Genomic DNA, 17,787 nt, shown 5'->3' with positions numbered 1-17,787 from the left:
TGGAAAATAAAATAAAATACTTAAGGTAAAATTTGAAAGTATACCTTACTGATTTTGCTGAAGATATGAATCATTATTTCATACCATATAAAACACTTTTAGAAGCATATACAAAGTGGAATTTCAAAAATTTGAATGCAGAGTACTAGAAAGTTGAATGTTGGCTGCCACAAACTTGGGCTGGAGGAAATGGGCAGAGATAATTCAATCAATTAAAACTTGCATTTATAATATAAACAAATTTTATATATCAAATATACATCATAGGTACTGATTAATTTGCTAATTTTAATTGTGATAATTGTTGACAAAAAATCATTAAATATCATTTAATTTATAATCCATCCTTAATGAGTAAATACACAGTGTTTCATTCCTCTTTATCAAAATTGCAGAGACCTTAGAAATATTTTGCATGTGGAATTATTTGATACTGTGGTTTTATTGTTTGTTTTTGTTTTTTAACTCTTCATGATTTATTTTAGGAAGATTTGATTGCTTTTCTTTCCCTGTTGCTTCAAGGCATATTTTGTTAATTCAAATTACATTTTAGACATAGGGATGCTCAACCTCAAGCTTAGATTCTAATGGCAGATGCTAATGTTGTCCCTATTGAGAGTGCTTGGTCAATTTCCAAGGCAAAATTCCATTCGCAAAAGATTTGATAGAATTCCTGACAAAAGGAAAAGGTGATTATATGCTCCTTAAAGACTTTACACTCAGAAACTTCTTCCCTCCATTTGACTTTTCCTATAATTTCAAGTAACATTGCAGAGGTAAGAAGAAATGCCTTACTATGCTTATTCAGATACAGTGATTCTCAAACCTACCAGAATCAACATTTCCTTCTTATCACAAAAAATTTAAACCCCATTTTATTATTCTGAAAATTATTTCAGAATTTTCTTGGCTTCCCTTATAGGGTGCAAAGCCCTGAGAAAATTAATTGTACATTGTGATTTGCAAATTCATTGTGCACATATTTGAACAAAATTCAAATAATTAAAAGCATTTATTACAACTAAAATCAACAGGTAAGTACCTTTTATTGTTCCATCATCATTTGATTCTGTAAAAAATAAGTACCACCCAACCACGCAGCCCACCTGGAGCTGAGCACCTGCCACAGCTCTGAGACAATTTGTAGACGTAGATTCAATAACCATACTTTGGGGCATATCTATACCTCAGATGAGAATTAGGAAGTGGAGTAGCAGTCCATTGGGGAAAACAGAGACTGGGAGCAACACAAGTTCTGGTCTCATGTTAGAGCACATTTCTGGGATAGAATCAGAGGCCCCAGGCTTTTCTAGCCACAAAAAGAAGATTTAGATAGTTTCCAAAAATTACTCTGCCACCCAAGCACAGGGGCAATGATCCTGCTTGACTATATCTAAAGACAATAATAAACATATTTAAAAATTTTTGATATTAATAATGTTCAAGTATACAAATAAAAAAGAAAAAAAGAATTTATAATAAAATATATATGCTTTGTATGACTATGCCAGAAGGCTTAATGAAATTGTCAGATGCTTTTGGCCTTTTTAAAAATTAATTATTTATTTATTCTAATTTGTTATATATGATGGCAGAATGCAATTCAATTCTAATTACATATATAGAGCACAATTTTTCAAGTCTCTGGTTGTACACAATGTAGATTCACACTATTAGTGTCTTCATACATGTACTTGGGGTAATGATGTCCATCTCATTCCATCATTTTTTCTTCCCTCCCTTCTCCTCCCTCCCCCTTGCCCTATCTAGAGTTCATCTAATGCTCTCATGCCCCACCCTATCGCCAATATGAGTTAGCATCCTTATATCAAAGAAAACCTTCAGCCTTTGGTTTTGGGGGATTGGCTTACTTAGCATAATATTCTCCAACTCCATACATTTACTTGCAAATGCCATGATTTTGTTCTCTTTTAATGTGGAGTAATATTCCATTGGGTATATATACCACATTTTCCATATCTATTCATCTGCTGAAAGGCATCTAGGTTGGTTCCACAATTTAGCTGTTGTGAATTGTGAATTGTGTTGCTATAAACATTGATATGGCTGCATCCCTGTAGTATGCTGTTTTTAAGTCCCATGGAGACTGAGGAGTGGGATAGCTGGGTCAAATAGTGGTTCCATTCCAAGTTTTCTAAAGAATCTCCATACTGCTTTCCAGATTGGCTGCACCAATCTGCAGTCCCACCAGCAATGAGTGAGCCTTTCCCCCTGCATCCTCGCTGATTTCGGCCTTTTTTAATGAATAGATTTGAGTTTAAGAGAAAAGGGTTACTGTTAGCCGTCCTATACAAGTGTAGGAAAATGAAGGACAGAGGAATAAATAGATTCTAGAAAAAAATAGGATTAGGATACTGAAACCACTCATTTATATATGATAAGAGAGAGAAATACTTTTTTAAAATTTGAGTGTTACATAACAGAATCAAAGATTGCCAAATTGAAAATAAGGATGTGAGAACTTGTAAATGAGCTCAGTGTTTGTAAATGCATTGTTAAAAAGATTTCTGTGTTATGACATGAGCCTCAGGGCATTATTGCCCTTAAGCTGGAAAATTTTGTTGTTTTTGGATTACTATTATTAATACTTTACCATGAATAACAGTTTATCATAGGCTGGAACAAAATTCAATTTCATACATTTTTGAGGATTTTCTCATGTGTCAGTGAATCTGGAGGGAATTAACAGATGTTTTACTCTGGTCATATTTAATATACTTACTCTAGATAACTATAGGGCTTTTTATTACTTTATTTATCTTGACAGAGAAATAAGGAAGTTGCAAATGCCTATAATTGCAGGTAAACTCCATTTCACAAAGGCAATACTGGTTCAAACTATGAAATTGACATTATGCAATCAAATCCTTTCCAGCCTTATGTATAAAGTACATTGATATTGAAAGTGGGGAAGGTATAAATGATATTTTATTTATTAATATAATCATAATATTTTGGATTTGGGTACATTGTGATTTGCAAATTCATTGTGCACATATTTGAACAATGTGGTTGACTCAAGAAGAAACATTTTTTCTGTAGTTAGTTCTATGTGCATTCTGATGAAATGTATCTTATTTCCATAGCTAAGAAATGGGATAAAGGAAAATGAACAATAATGATTTTATATACTTGTATTACTACCATTTTACTATACTATAAAGGGTATGTAGGTCTTTAAGAGTTTGGGATTAAAAATAAGAAACAATTACTAGGTTTGTCTACTATAAAAATAGCCTCCAAAGTGCCACTGGTGCCTCCTAGACATTCATAACTTGAGTATTTAGAGGTTAGGATTAAATGTCATTATTAAACATATCATTCAAATTTCCCACATTTTGTATGTTGCTTCTACTGACAACTTTGCTCTCTTTGTACATATTAATGCAATTTCATTCATTTCTCAACTTTACCATCTTCCCCTGAGAAGGATAAAGGATGAGTATGGGGTTCTGTTTGGAATATTTAACATAAGACAATAACACTAGAGCACATTCCTTCAAGCTATTTTTGTCTTCTTAGCAAGGTGTTCTGCTTAATAAATATAATTAAGTCTCACCATCAAGATCTGAAATTCTCAGTACTCTTCAACATCCAATTGAGTCTGTGTTAACTCCAGTGTTTTCTTACCTAGGAAGAAATCATCATAAACTTGCAGGACCACAAAAAAGTACTTAGGGGACAAATGGTTGTTAACACTGGGCATTGAATTAGTCAGTTTCTCTAGAGAGAAAGACACATGAGTATATCAACAGAGGCATGATAGGGGACTTTTTTAGGAAATTGGCTTGTTCTATGAATAGTCCTTCCTCTAATCAGCTGCCTTATAAAAACAGAATTGGATGCTGGGATGTAGTTTAGTTAGAGTGCTTCCCTAACATGTACATATAAGGTGTGTTAGAGTCTCAGCTACACACACACACACACACACACACACACACACACACACACACACACGATTTGAAGTAAAACATATTTTTCTTTAGTTAGTTCCATTTGCCATTCGATATAGATTTTTTTTTCTCCTCAGGCTAGTACCAGGACTATTCTGTTTGGTAAACAGTGTTTTCTGTATTATTCTCACCATCATTTCTGTCTCTACATTTTAAAATAGTAAATAAGGTATTTGCTAACTTTTGCTAATGTACATGTGAATGTAGTCACATGTGACTGTTGTTATCCCTACTGGAGTACCACCCACAGCTACATAGTTTCAAGGGAAATGCAGGCCTATGTCATTTTTGGGGAATCATCCAATTCTGTGTGGACTCTTTTCTAAAAGAGCTAGAGAATATGCCTATTGTTTGGGATGAGGAAGTTGCTTTTGTTTGGCTTTGGTATTTTCAATGTTCATTTTGCAGTTTTTGTATTCACTAAAACTCCATGCCAAATTTCCTTTTATATCATTTTATTTACAATTTTATGCTTCTACTCTTATAAAAGAAAACCATCTTTCAACATCCCATATTGCCTCAAGGAAAAGAACCCTCAATAAAGGGAAAAGCTGAATCAATGGTCTAAGAGAATACTTCCATTAATTGTAGTACGAAAATGCTGTGGTATGTCTTCAATCTGTCTTTGTCATATTTAGATTATGTTAAGAGCAAGATATGGTATTATATATAGATATTTAGGCTGTGTCACAGTGTTTGGCACAGTGATATATTATGGAGTGGAGTCAGTAGCAAGATTAAAATTTTCAAATAATGTTTTGCAACTTCTATAATCCTGTTATTATCAAAGAAGCTTGCTCTTAAAGGATAGGTCTCTATGAATAGCGAAGAAATTTGGCAAGAAACATTAAATATGAGTAATAAATTACAATACTTCTCTTAATTTTTCTACAAATCTACGTGAAAATCTTAAGAGTTAAATGTAAAAGATAATTTTGAAAACCAATTGTTAATTATCACTTGTAATTGATTTTTTTTTCTATTTTTACCAATTTCAGAAGAAATGGGTCTGAGGGCCCTCTGACTAACTTGTGTCTCAACTATATACTTTGTATGGTTTTAATGAGGAAGAAGCAAAAGTCCCTACATTTAAATTTTGATTAAAGAAAACATAAAATACGGACTTATATATTTTCATGACTATTTATACTCATTAAATATTACAATTCTACCTTTTAAAAAGGTGGACGTTTCTAGCTCACAGTTATATGTTCATAAAAAGTATTAACAAAAGGGACCTAGCCTGTTCTTTTTTCTTGAAACAAGGAATACATTCTTCAAAGACAACAAATGTCTCCATCTTTAAAAATTATTAACGTACCAGCAATCTTCATATAGTTGTTTTTGTTGTTTGTTTCAAGATGAAATATAAAGCTTTCCTTTTATTGAGCCATGCAAATATAATAGACCATAAAAGAATGCTCATATGAGAATATGGCCTTTAAATTTTCTCTGTGTTGATGTCTCTGAAATACTATGAAATCATCCATTCATTACCTTGGTCAGTTTATATTCCAAAAGTTTCCCATGAGATGGCACTCCCTAGTGGTAACCAAACAGACCATAAAGAAACAATCTTCAACATGGGATGTTTCAGTCTCAGTTGTTAGTCCAGAGCAAATTGGGACATACCCTCTCTCCTTTAGATGTTTTAGTTCTAAAATGAAATAAATATATTGTTATTCTAAGACTTAAGAGACATGCGGTTAATAAAGGCCTTTATCTAAAGGTTAAAGTTCTCAGTGTATGGAATCCATATTTACTCATGTGAAAAGGAGGAAAGGGTACTATAGTCATAATTTGTCATTTAATTAATTGATTTATTTAATGAAAAACATTTTGAATATGTATAATATATCAGATAGCTTTTATGTTTTCAAAAGGGGTAATATAAAATATATGTATAATCAGATAAAATACAGGAAGTAAACTGCTAGTTATCACTGTAGTAGCTCTCTAGATAAAGGCAGTCCTGATTCATTTAGTGGCTATAAAATCATCAAAGTTGTATTATTCCTTTAAAGTAGCATGTAAAAGATAAAAGATATAGATATCAAAATTTTAGTAGTGATTTATTGGCTTCTTTCATCACTAAGGAAAACATGAATTAACAACTCAATCATCAAAGTATGCTTTAAATACCAAGAAAATGACTGGAAGTCAAGGAGAATATGCATTAATTGATTTCAGAACACATCCAGCCCAAATTTTCTTAAGGACATTAAAAGATTGCAGGTGGGTATTTTATAGAAATGATATGACAATTTACATAAACGGTTTCCTGTCAATGTTTCTCTTTTTCAAGAAAACTCTGATCTGGCAAAAATGTTCTTAACCCTAAGGGTGGCAGCAGAGATAAGCCATTCTCCTATTATTAATAATAATAAACACTTATAAGTTTTTAATCTTTCTGCCAAACTGGTTAAAAATTAGAGATTTTTAACCTTGTGTCTTGTTAAAAGAAAAACTTTAGTCTCATTAAATTTGGCACAGTTTATTTGAATGAATTAAGATTCATTCTGAATAGGCAGCACTCAGAACCAGAAGAGGTTCAGAGAGCTTAGCTCAGTGGTGGTAACTGTGAGCATCTATTTAGAGGCTGAACACAGAAGAAAGTGGAGAATTAACCTGTTGAGTTACAGCTAAGCATGTGGTTTTGGGGGGGATGAAGTGACTACCTATGACTGCTTGAGAGTTGGCTAGTGGTTTTACGAAGTTAGGTTTGGGTTCGTTTTACATAGAAGTTAGACTGTAGTTCACTAGTTAGAAATCCAAAATATGGAGACAGCCTCACACTAATGGCCTCCTGCTAATTTAATTTAACATTTTCATAACACACACACAGACACACACACACACATATACTTAATATTTTTAATAGTATTTATGCAAATAAGAAACTAAACATTCCTGTGCCCCAATTGTATACAATAAATCAAAATGCATCTGCTGTCATATGTGCCTAATTAGAATAAATAAATAAATTAAAATAAAAAGTATGTTTTTTTTAACCCTATGTTTTTGAAATGAGAAAATACCACTTCTAAAATTTAGTCATTAATTGAGTTATCTTTCCTCTTGGCTCAGTGCAAAATAATATGTTCAGTCTTTATGGTGTTTAGAATCCTTTTATGTAGCAGATTAATATTATTAATTAGATAAATAATCAGCTTTACTAATAATTAGTATGTCTACTTGCTTTAAGGACCAGTATAATACTACTGGTTCTAGTTATTTGATAGAAATTAAACAAGATTTTTTAACCTGAATAGTGTTAAATTTTTAGCTGGGTAACTTAACTGATTGAGTGATTGAACAAATAAATGTAAAAGTGTTATGGAAAGATAACAGACATTTATTCTTACCTTTATATATATATATATATATATATATATATACAAACACACACACATATATATATATATACACACATGTATATACATATGTATATATACACAAATATATACATAGATATACATACACATATACATGCATACACAGAGAATGGGGGAAATATATGGATGTGAGGAAATATTTAGATAATATATTGATTTTATGATCAAATTAGAGATCTCTATGTCTTGGAATCTGCTATATCTTATCTGAGTGACTAAGTACAACATATTTTAAAAGTAACTCAAAAACTATAACTTTACCAGAAAAGACTGAGAGACTAGATATTGCTTGCCCCTCCTGATCCGCTTTCAATCTCTTTCCACTCATAGCCCTGTCTTGGGAGTTAAATAAATACTTTTTTTTCTGGTTTCTTGTTTGTTTCTGTTGGTGGGAGACATTATCAAGAAAGAATTGATGTATTTAATCTGAACAACTCACTAATGCAAACATTTTGTAGTGGCTTTCTTTGTACCATCTATTCAGCAACCTCTCTCCAACTACAATTTTCACTTGCTTCTGACCACAGCCCCCTCTCCTTACTACTTCAGGTTTTCTAGTTACTGGCTATCAGGTTCTTTATCTTAATCCTTAGACCCACCCATACATAAATTATCCATTCAGTAAACTGTGGTGGATAAAGTCTCTGATTGTGCCTCCTGGGGTGACCAGCCACTCTGGATGGAGTAGTACTCATTATTTTATTTTCACCTTGAAAGTCTCAGTCCTTAGTCCTGAGCAAACTGTAATGGTTGGTTATCCTGTATTTTTTAATAAGAGTGTGTCTAATATAGATGGCTAAAATATTTAAAGTTTTTGTAAAAATATGCTATTTGGTAGAATGATGGGGAGGCATTCGGAAATTAAAAAAAAAGGTTACATTTGGCTTCAAGATAATTGGCTTTTTTGTAGCAAGGGATGTAGAAAGTTTGGAGAAATTTTGCAAGAATAAGAAATAAATATATAAGGTGTACCTGATACGATACAGCATATCAGGAACTGTGGCTGTTGATTCTATAATATTTATTTAGTTATGTCATAAAAGTGCTGTACTAAGGTAGTACTCTGTAAAAAAGTACAAATAACCTGTTAAGTATGTGAAAATTGCCTGCAATTATTAAATAAGTTTAAAGCCATCTAAAAATCTATAATAATACCTTAGAAAACATATTTGTGTTACAATTTTATATGTATATGCCTGACATAAGTTGAAAATTTCTACATCAACAACAATAAATAAAAATGAATTTGTACTTTCTTTACATAATTTACTTAGGCATAATCTTATAAATAAGTGGAAATAATATGTAGCGAATGGAATTTTGATATAAATTTCAACCTATCGTCTACAAGGAAGTCATCTCCAACTTATTTGGGACTAGAAAAAATTACATCTGCCCTGATGTGATCTGGATGCATTCCCTGTAACTAATTTTCCACTGTTAATTTTTTGAAGTTGTTAATATTTACCAAAGATCATATTTTGTTGATACATAACTCAGAAGTTTTCTCTCAGTATGTCATCATGGTCACAGGTTCCCCTTCTTCTATCAATCCTCCCTCTGGGACAGTTTGTACTACTTATTAATAACTTTTTAATGACTTCCAGTAAGGATATTTCACTGATATATAGGAATTCAACTTTCTGTTTTTGGTTTGTTTTTCCCCAATGTTGATTATCCTACAATTTGGTAGCTCACATTCTTTTCTGTGCCTATTGTGTTTAATGGAACATTCAGTATCTTTTGACAAGATAAAAAAGATAATCCCCTTATAGTGAAATATTTTACCAGATATCTCCCAATATTATGTAGGTTAAACTTTCAGTTTATAAAACAACAATATTGTCAACAATTAATTCAGCTGTGTGCCTACTATGTGCCAAATCCTGTACTATGTCATAAAAGGGAGATTTGAGTAAAATGTAGACTGTGATTCCAAGTGTTGTGGGGGATAGAGACATGATACATAGATGTATATCATTCTATTTAGATTTCGTTATGTTCTCAACCATTGAAATTTCAGAAATTTGCTTTCATATACAAGAAGTAAAGTCAAGTTGTGAAAGGAGTTTCTAGTTGGAGAGATAAGACTCTGACATTTTTTTTTCCTCCCTAACAATTTAGATGTCTTATTTAAAGTTTCTCTTGGCTTCTAGGCTGTTATTTCTTTTGATGAGTTATCAAAGAGTACTGGTAAATAAACAGTGCAGCAATCTCAAGTACATCAACCAGGGTTTTGGAACCATATAATATGTTTTCTAGAGGGAAACCCAGATAACACATAGATTAATATATAATTTTGCAGAAAAAGCCTAGAAATTGAAATTATTAACTAAAGTTGAACCAATAAATAGTAGCATGATTGTCACTGGGATTAATCTCTATTTCATATAAAAATAAAGTAGTCTGTTCTATCCTACAACTTTAGGAGAAATAAAGACACTTGGGATCCCGTTGAAGCACACATTGTTGGATCCCACCTCCAGAGTTTATGATTCAGTGAGTGTTATAGATAGGCTGGTAATCTGCATTTCCAAGAAGCTTCTGCACACACTGAGCCATGTGATGTGGCATGAATCTTGAGAACTTTGATAAGTATTTTTAACTCCTAGCTTCTGATAATTCAGTATTAGCAATTTCTTACTCATAACCTATATTTCTTTCCTTTGGAAATGACATATTACCTATTTTATCCAGATAGTACAGTTTTATTCATTCATTCATTGTTTCACAGTACTAGGGATTAAACCCAGGGTTTTACCCAAACTACACAAGCACTGTCACTGAGCTATACCTCTAGCCCTCTCTGCAGTACTTTTAAAGGGTTTATTTGTTAAAGGTTTTGTCTAGGACCTGAAGATTTTTCTCTAAGAAATTATTTGTTTATTTAACTTAGAGACAGTTAACATATGCTTGCTTCTTAAAATACTGAATAAGTAAACACATTTTTATCATGTTACTGCCCTTTTTTTCATAGTTCAAAACTGCCCTCCATCACCATTCCTAAATTTCCCATTCTTTCTAATTGGTAAACGATGTCCAAGGATTATTCTGTCATACTTTCTAATCTCCTTTTGGCCCCTTGACCTGCTTTTATCTTCCAGGAGTTCAGCTGGTCATGCCAGTTACATTCCAAGGATCATACTTGTTTTGCTTCATAGACACAAAATGACTAAAATCATCCTTCTTTTAAATAAATTATAGTTTCTAAATATTTATAAGATTTTATAAATATAATACTGCCAGGGTCCTGCCCTAGCGGGTTCCAAGGAGTCCTGAAGGATGAGTGGCACTGGCGAAAAGATGAGACAGGAGTCACTCTGTTGGAGCAATCTCCAGAGGGAGAGCTCTAATGCAGCTTTCTCTGGGTCATCTTTTATTACAATTCTTCTCATCATTATAGATTCAGAATAAGTCATTGATTATATAATTTAAAACTTTGCCAAGACATAACATTTCCTTAACCATGATTGGGGGTACAAAAAATGTAACATTAATTTACATTTTTCCAGGATATGACCTTTAGTTAGTTAATTATTAAAAGTACAGAATCATTAATAAAATATGTCACTAATTTACATTTTTCAGATTTTCCCAAGATTTACTATTTTCCCCAAGATATGCTATTTTCTTATTAACTAATGCCAAACTACGTAACCAGACTCTAAGTCTCCTAACCAATCATTAACCTTTAAGTTTAAAGTACACTTGTACTTTATTTCTAATCTAAAATTCCCATCTAAAAAAGTCCCCTTAAATCTTATACTTAAAACATCCTAAAGTTTATAAATCATTCTTAAAATATATCAGAAACCCATACAACTAAAAACTTAAGAATTTCTAAACTTAAGAATCTAAATAAAATAACATTTCTAACATTATTCTAAAACTGCGTCTTATAAAGCTACTTTAATTAATTCCTAAATTTATTCTCATAAAACTAGTTGAGCTGCTTTCTCAAAGAGTTTCTTTGTTTCTCAGTCAAGGTGCACTAGTTCTCATATCTTTATAATCTTTCTCAATAGAAAGTAAGTTGTAAACATCAATCCACTTTCCACCAATATTAACTATGCTAATCATAAATCCTTATGTAAAGTAAAAAAGGGTTTATAAAAAGAGAAGAATATATCTTTATATGTTTTAACTTTCCTAAGTGTATAATATAACTTTCCTTAATCAAAAATGAGACTACATGTGGTGAGCTTTGTAAAATAAGCATAATGATTAGGTTTTCTTAAAAGCTGGAAATATGGGCTTGGGTTCTAGTTGATATAATCAATGTGGTGCCTAAAATTCTCATGACCTTTCAGAGGATGATTGTTGTCCATTATCAGATTTGTCCACAATGTACTGAGATAAAAGAGCAGCCTTCTATTTTGTCCTTGATATGCTGAGGGGTAGTAGAACAGCCTCCAAGGCATGAACTACCTTTTATGTTCTAGCCATCTGAAATTTAATTTTTTTGGCATTTAACATACTCATGCCTCCTGTCAGGAACATAAGCATGAAAATGAAAAGTCCCAATTACATAAAAAAGGGTCTCATGGTTTCGGTTTCCCACCAACCAGCGTGGCTTTGCCAGCATTCATCCTCACTGTGACCCTGTCAAGACAGTAAGTGGGGGATCACCTTCACCATAATCAAAACCAAAACCTATGTGCTTTAACTGCTTCATTTAAAAAATAAAACACTTTTCAACATCAACGTGTCACTTTTGTGTCTTATAGTGCAATTTTAGAGCCTTTCCAGTCAATTGTCAATTACTTACATACATTAAATTTTTATGCACATTCCTTTTTTGTGTGTGTGGTTCTGGGGATTGAATTTGGGGCCTTACACTTGCTGGACACACATTGCTTTTTTTAAAAAATTATTTTTTTTAGTTGTAGATGGACATATCTCTATCTATTTTCATATGGTCCTGAGGATCGAACCCAGTGCCTCACATGTGCAAGGCAAACGCTCTACCACTGAGCCACAGTCCCAGCACCACATTGCTTTTTTGCTAAAGGAATTATGTATGTTTTCCGAAGGAAAAAAAATTCAAACATTTAGATAAAAACTAACTAGGATTTTTGAAGCAAATATTCAATCAACTAAAACAACTATTTCTTCTTATCTCTGGAATGAAGATCCTCATAGAAAATAAAGAATTATCATGACACTTTACCATAACCCAGGTGAAGAAATTGAGAGTTCCTGTTTATTGGCTTCAGTTATTCCTTTCTTCATAATTTGGTAAAGCAGCAAAGTGAACACATTATTGGACAAGCATGGAGGTATTGTGAAAGTAAGAATTAATTTTGTTTTTTGAGAATTTAAACACATACTACAGAGACAATATTTGGGAGGAGATTTGTTTCTGAACAAAACTTTGGTAGGGAGAATGGGAAGTGTTTGAGGCATTTTATGAGCCTTAATTTTTCAGTATGATTCTAAAAGGTTCCAGAAACCTGAGAGTATCCAAGTAGAGAAACCAGAGTCTCATGTTAGTCTCCTTAACTCTGAACCTAGAGGAGAAGCCTTCAGCAGGACTGACTATATTATTTTTCAGGGGGAGGTGTGCAGTGTATAAGTGATGTTGGGCTAAATGCTAGTGACAATAGAACATTAAACCAAAGTCAGTGCTCTTCTGATGAAGGGCCTGTGTGACAGTTTTACCATGGAGCTTTGTCTGGCTTGCAAAGCTCAATTCATCTGAATAAGAAGAAAATTCTAGGAATTCAGAGTAAACAGAGCAGGGACGAATGGTTTGCATGTGTTTCAAGCACATCTGTACCTTACAATTAATTAGATGTCTTCAATGACAAACATAATTTAAGTAAAAAGCAAATTGGAGTTTTTCTCCATTACAAAGCTCAAGTAATCTTTGGAGAATATCGGAAATGGCAATGTGCAATTTTATGAAATTTAAAATAATAAAGGCTTTGAAAATCACATGACCCTCCTTTTCCCTTAAAATGGATGCCACATATTATCAGTCACATTATTTGGCACTTTACCACAACACACTTCAACTATATTATACAGTTACTTGGCATTAATTATCTTCAGCTTCTGTATCCATAGACGCAACCAATCATGGATTGAAAATATGTGAGAAAAACTTGTCTGTATGGGCACTTATATACCATTATTTCTTGTCATTTTTTAAGTGATCCAATGTAATAATTATTTTCATGATGTTTACATTGAATTATGAATTATAGAAATATATAAGTGATATAAAGTATACAAGAGGACACTAATTGTCCTTAGATACTGAGGAGCAACTGTACTTATCCTAATGAAGTATATGCATTTGTTATTTTTCTATGTTACTCAGTTTTGTGAACTCATGGGGGGAATTGGCTACATCTTGCTGCAAGGTCAGAGACTATACAGAATTGCTGCTCAAGAAATGTATATGGAATTAATACTCCAATGTGAATGAGACTCACCCTTACAGCAAGGTCATTACTTATAAAACATACTTAATTCCATGTGTAAATAATTTTAATCTTTAGGAGGACAGCTCTTATTCTGATAGATTTATTGTTATATAATAGTACATCTGTATAAATGATGAGAGAGCAGGATGTCTCTTCTTAGCAGGCAATGCATTTGTTTATGTACCTTGAACTCACGTCAGACTTCCTCTTGTATGACTGGTGGCAACAGGACAGCTCTATCCATGATTTCATTTGAGTCAGTGTGCTGTTACCTTAAGATGGCTTCAAGGTATAGCCTGACTTTTCAGAGCTTGTGTGGTCCATGGAGGAAACAACAAAAATTAAAATTAAAAACTCATTTTCAAAGTATACACATGTGGTATTCTAAGACTCCAGAATCTTAGTGGCACTGCAATATATAAGGTTAAAAAATGTGTTCAGATTGTTGCTGTATCTGGTGTTGCAAAAATAACTGCTTCCTGGCTTTTATGTAATTAATTTTGCAGGCAAAAGGCCAAATGCACTATTTCTCAATTTGCCCTTTTGATCAGCTTTCACAGAAACTCAGAAGAAACTCTTGAAAGCTACAGCTCTAAAAGTTAATCTACTTATGAAAATCAGCTATAAATCATCAGTATTATTTGGTAATACTGTATAATCTTTGGAATCACCACATCTTTATCTTTCTCTTCTCTTACCTTATAGTTTATCTTCAAGTATATTTTGTATTTTAAGACAACATAATGATTTAATTTATCAAAACTGAAAGTAAAAAAAATATGACAACAGAAACAAAACCCATCATTTTACATTTCTAATGAAAGAAAAAAACCCATATATCCAAATATCGTATCAAAGAAAGAATTGATATGATACTGAACATATAGTGATTTGGTTCCACATGAGAAAGCTGATATAGCTCATGCCTTTACAGAAAGCATACATAAATATGATATTCCAGATGTTCCAATTATCATAGAAGTAGAAGGTTCGAAGGCTGCATTACATGGTGAACTGAGGAATAGATGTCTCCTGAGTGAAATAATCCTGTGTATAAAATTTATAATGGACAAGTGTCAGGGTACTCACTAATCAGTGTTGATATCAAAATGTATTCTACTGTCATGTATAAGTAAAAAAATTAAGCTTGTTCTTGGCAGTGAATACCAAGGACTCTAAGAGGAAATGAGGAAGGGACACTGGACTCATCTTTTGTCTCCAGGATTTAGGTGCAGACAGAGCAGAGCAATGTTGGTTGCAAAGTAAAACAATGTTCTTATAAAACATCTAAAGAAATCCACCTGCACCCTGGGTGTGTAACCTACCCTAAATATTCTCTCTGCTTGAAGGTGTGGAGTAACTCTCCATTTAGTCCCAGTATACTACCACCAAGGAGCAAGTGAATAACGACATGTCCAAAGGAGCTCTGTGGAGTCCTCCCACTTCTTTCTTTAGAATAGGCAAACAGTACTTTTACAGCCCTGAGGTTGGACACAGGGTTTTGTCAATGAGCAGACAATTTTGGCAGGTTCAAAATCTTTGTATTTTTGTTTTATCTGATAGTATTGGATATTATAATATATGAAATGTATGGTAAGAACTTAAAAACACATTTGAACTTATAAGTTAAGAAAAATCAGATTTTCACTTTCCTCTTCAACATAAAATAAGCTTAGAAATTGCCACTCTTTGCTATCAAAATATAGACACTTAAACAAATTAAAAATGCCCGTGTTTAGATTTGTCATGAAGTAAGTTCCCAGGGATACAACTTCTCCTAAATTGGAGAAAAGGACAAGAAGTTATAGAGAATAACAACTTCTTAGAGCAGGTGCCCACCCATAGAAAGCTCCATGGAAATCAATACTGGAAGAGACCTCAAAATGTAATTGAGGAATTTTATGAGTCATAAGAAACCTAAACAAGGAGGGAAATGAATTACAGTAGATGGGGTAGAGAGAGAAGATGGGAGGGGAGGGGAGGGGGGATAGTAGAGGATAGGAAAGGTAGCAGAATACAACAGTCACTAATATGGCAGTATGTAAAAATGTGGATGTGTAACCGATGTGATTCTGCAATCTGTATTTGGGGTAAAAATGGGAGTTCGTAACCCACTTGATTCTAATGTATGAAATATGATATGTCAAGAGCTTTGTAATGTTGTGAACAACCAATAAAAAAAAAAAAAGAAACCCACGGGGATCCAGTTTTTAAGAGGGACCCCTGTACTTTCAGGTTTTGCTTCCAGGGACTTTAATAGGGTTTCCACACTAAAAAGCAGAGACAAATTCCGTCAAGTTCCCAGAGGATCATTGAAATATATACCAAAGCATCTTACTCCACATAAATTTCTTTCTGTGTTCCTGAGGAACTATTTTACTGTAATATAATCCATTAGGGTTTTAGAAGACCTTAACTGATCTGGGTGAAGGGAAACTTCCCAACTCTAGCTGTCTTTAGTTTTCATGTGGGGAAATGGAAATATCTGACTCCAGTCCCCTTTCACTATTTTTACCACTTAGAGTGGTTACAAAGAAGCATTCAGAAAGATCAGAGCCCAGGAGCATAAGCTCACTGAAAGATTAATATCAGAGATAGCTGCGCTCCTAAGTTTATTAAAGCACTACTTTCAATAGCTAAGATGTAGAGTCATCCAAGGTGTCCATGGGAAATGAATGGATTTAAAAATACTTGGCAGGAGTATAGTCTGCAGGATTTATCCTGGCTTCAGAACTTCTCCTGAGATTGACTGAGGCCTTTCTTGTGACTGCATCACAGCCTATATTTTCCCTGTGCTTCAATCCTCTGCAAGTGAAGATATTGAAAAGCATTCCTGAATGCAAATCTCAGTCTCAAAGTTTCTACTGCAAAGGATCACTAGGCAATGCTGAGCTGACGTGGATCTGGGACGAGCAGTCTGGGCCCCTCAGAACACACACTGAACCTGGATTGGCTGAATTCAAGCTCCCGTTTGCCTGCTTCCCGCAGACAAACAGCTGTGACTCAGCACTAATCCATCCGTCTGAAACAACTGGTCAGCCCTTCTGATCCTACGGAGGTAAATGCCAACCGAGCCTTCATAGGTAGTGGCCACAGGATTGAAACGGGGCTTGGGAGAGACAGTAAGGACCCACCCGTTGCATTGGTCACCCGGCAAAGGGAAACGAACTGTCACCATTTGCAAGAGATACCACCATGGCAGACAACTGACATCATCAGACTGCGGCGGAGGAGATAACTTCATTGAAACCTGCGGCTACAGGTGTGTAATTCTCTAGCCTTTCCTCTCCACACATCGGGGAAACCTTAAGGGCCAATCTCAGCTCTCCTGTAAGGGCCTCTCCCAGCTCTCCCATGAGCACAGTAGCCAGACTGAGGGAATTAGAGGTGGCGCGGAACTACCGCTCCCACCAGCGCTGACAGCTGAGGTCTCTTGCACCAGCTACCGGGGGTGTGGCTACCGGAGGGGCAGTAAAATTCGCTGAGGATTCTCAGCCCCAAGCTCTACAAACTTAGGGTCTGAGGGAATGGCAAACTAAAAGAGTGTGCCCAGTCATTCATGACAACAGGGCTCCCGGGAGCAGCAGACCTGGCGTGTACCCAGTATTGTGGTGAGCGGCACCCGTGAGAGGGGCCTGGCTAGAGGAAAAGTGGGGAAGTGACTAGACACAAGAGAACTCCCTAGGCACCCAGGATTGGAGACTCGCCCAGTCTGGGAGGAGGAGCTGCTGCACAGTAATTGGTTTCCGCATATTGATAGGAGAAACTTGGCCTGGTGGTCACAGCGCCACCTACTGGAAGAGAAGTTAATCAAACTCTAAGACTGCATTTATTAGTTTTTTTTTTTTTTTTTTTTAATTTTGATTTGGGGTTTTCTTTCATTTTCATTTTTCCTTCTTGTTTTTTTAATTTTTTTTTACAATTTTTTTTAATTTTTTTTCTTCCAATTTTAATTTTAATTTTTTTTATTATTTTAAAATTATTTTT

The 17,787-nt window shown here is 34.0% G+C and overlaps 1 protein-coding gene across 3 annotated transcripts in view; it reads right to left on the bottom strand.

Moving 5' to 3' along the window:
• LOC101965393 (cysteine-rich secretory protein 3) overlaps nt 1-17,787 on the bottom strand; it is an 87,111-nt gene that overhangs the window by 36,847 nt on the left and 32,477 nt on the right. For 2 of the 3 annotated variants that reach the window (XM_005318584.3, XM_078019912.1), the window contains exon 2: nt 3,581-3,651. The exons of the other annotated variant lie outside the window; for it this stretch is intronic. In XM_005318584.3, coding sequence (XP_005318641.3) covers nt 3,581-3,583 — 3 coding nt within the window. In that variant the 5' untranslated portion in view covers nt 3,584-3,651. The remainder of the gene's footprint in view (nt 1-3,580; nt 3,652-17,787) is intronic. 3 annotated transcript variants of the gene reach the window in all.

The sequence above is a fragment of the Ictidomys tridecemlineatus genome, chromosome 8, assembly GCF_052094955.1.
Source record: "Ictidomys tridecemlineatus isolate mIctTri1 chromosome 8, mIctTri1.hap1, whole genome shotgun sequence".
In the NCBI taxonomy this organism is placed as follows: Eukaryota; Metazoa; Chordata; class Mammalia; order Rodentia; family Sciuridae; genus Ictidomys; species Ictidomys tridecemlineatus.
This window is presented reverse-complemented; position numbering and strand designations above follow the sequence as displayed.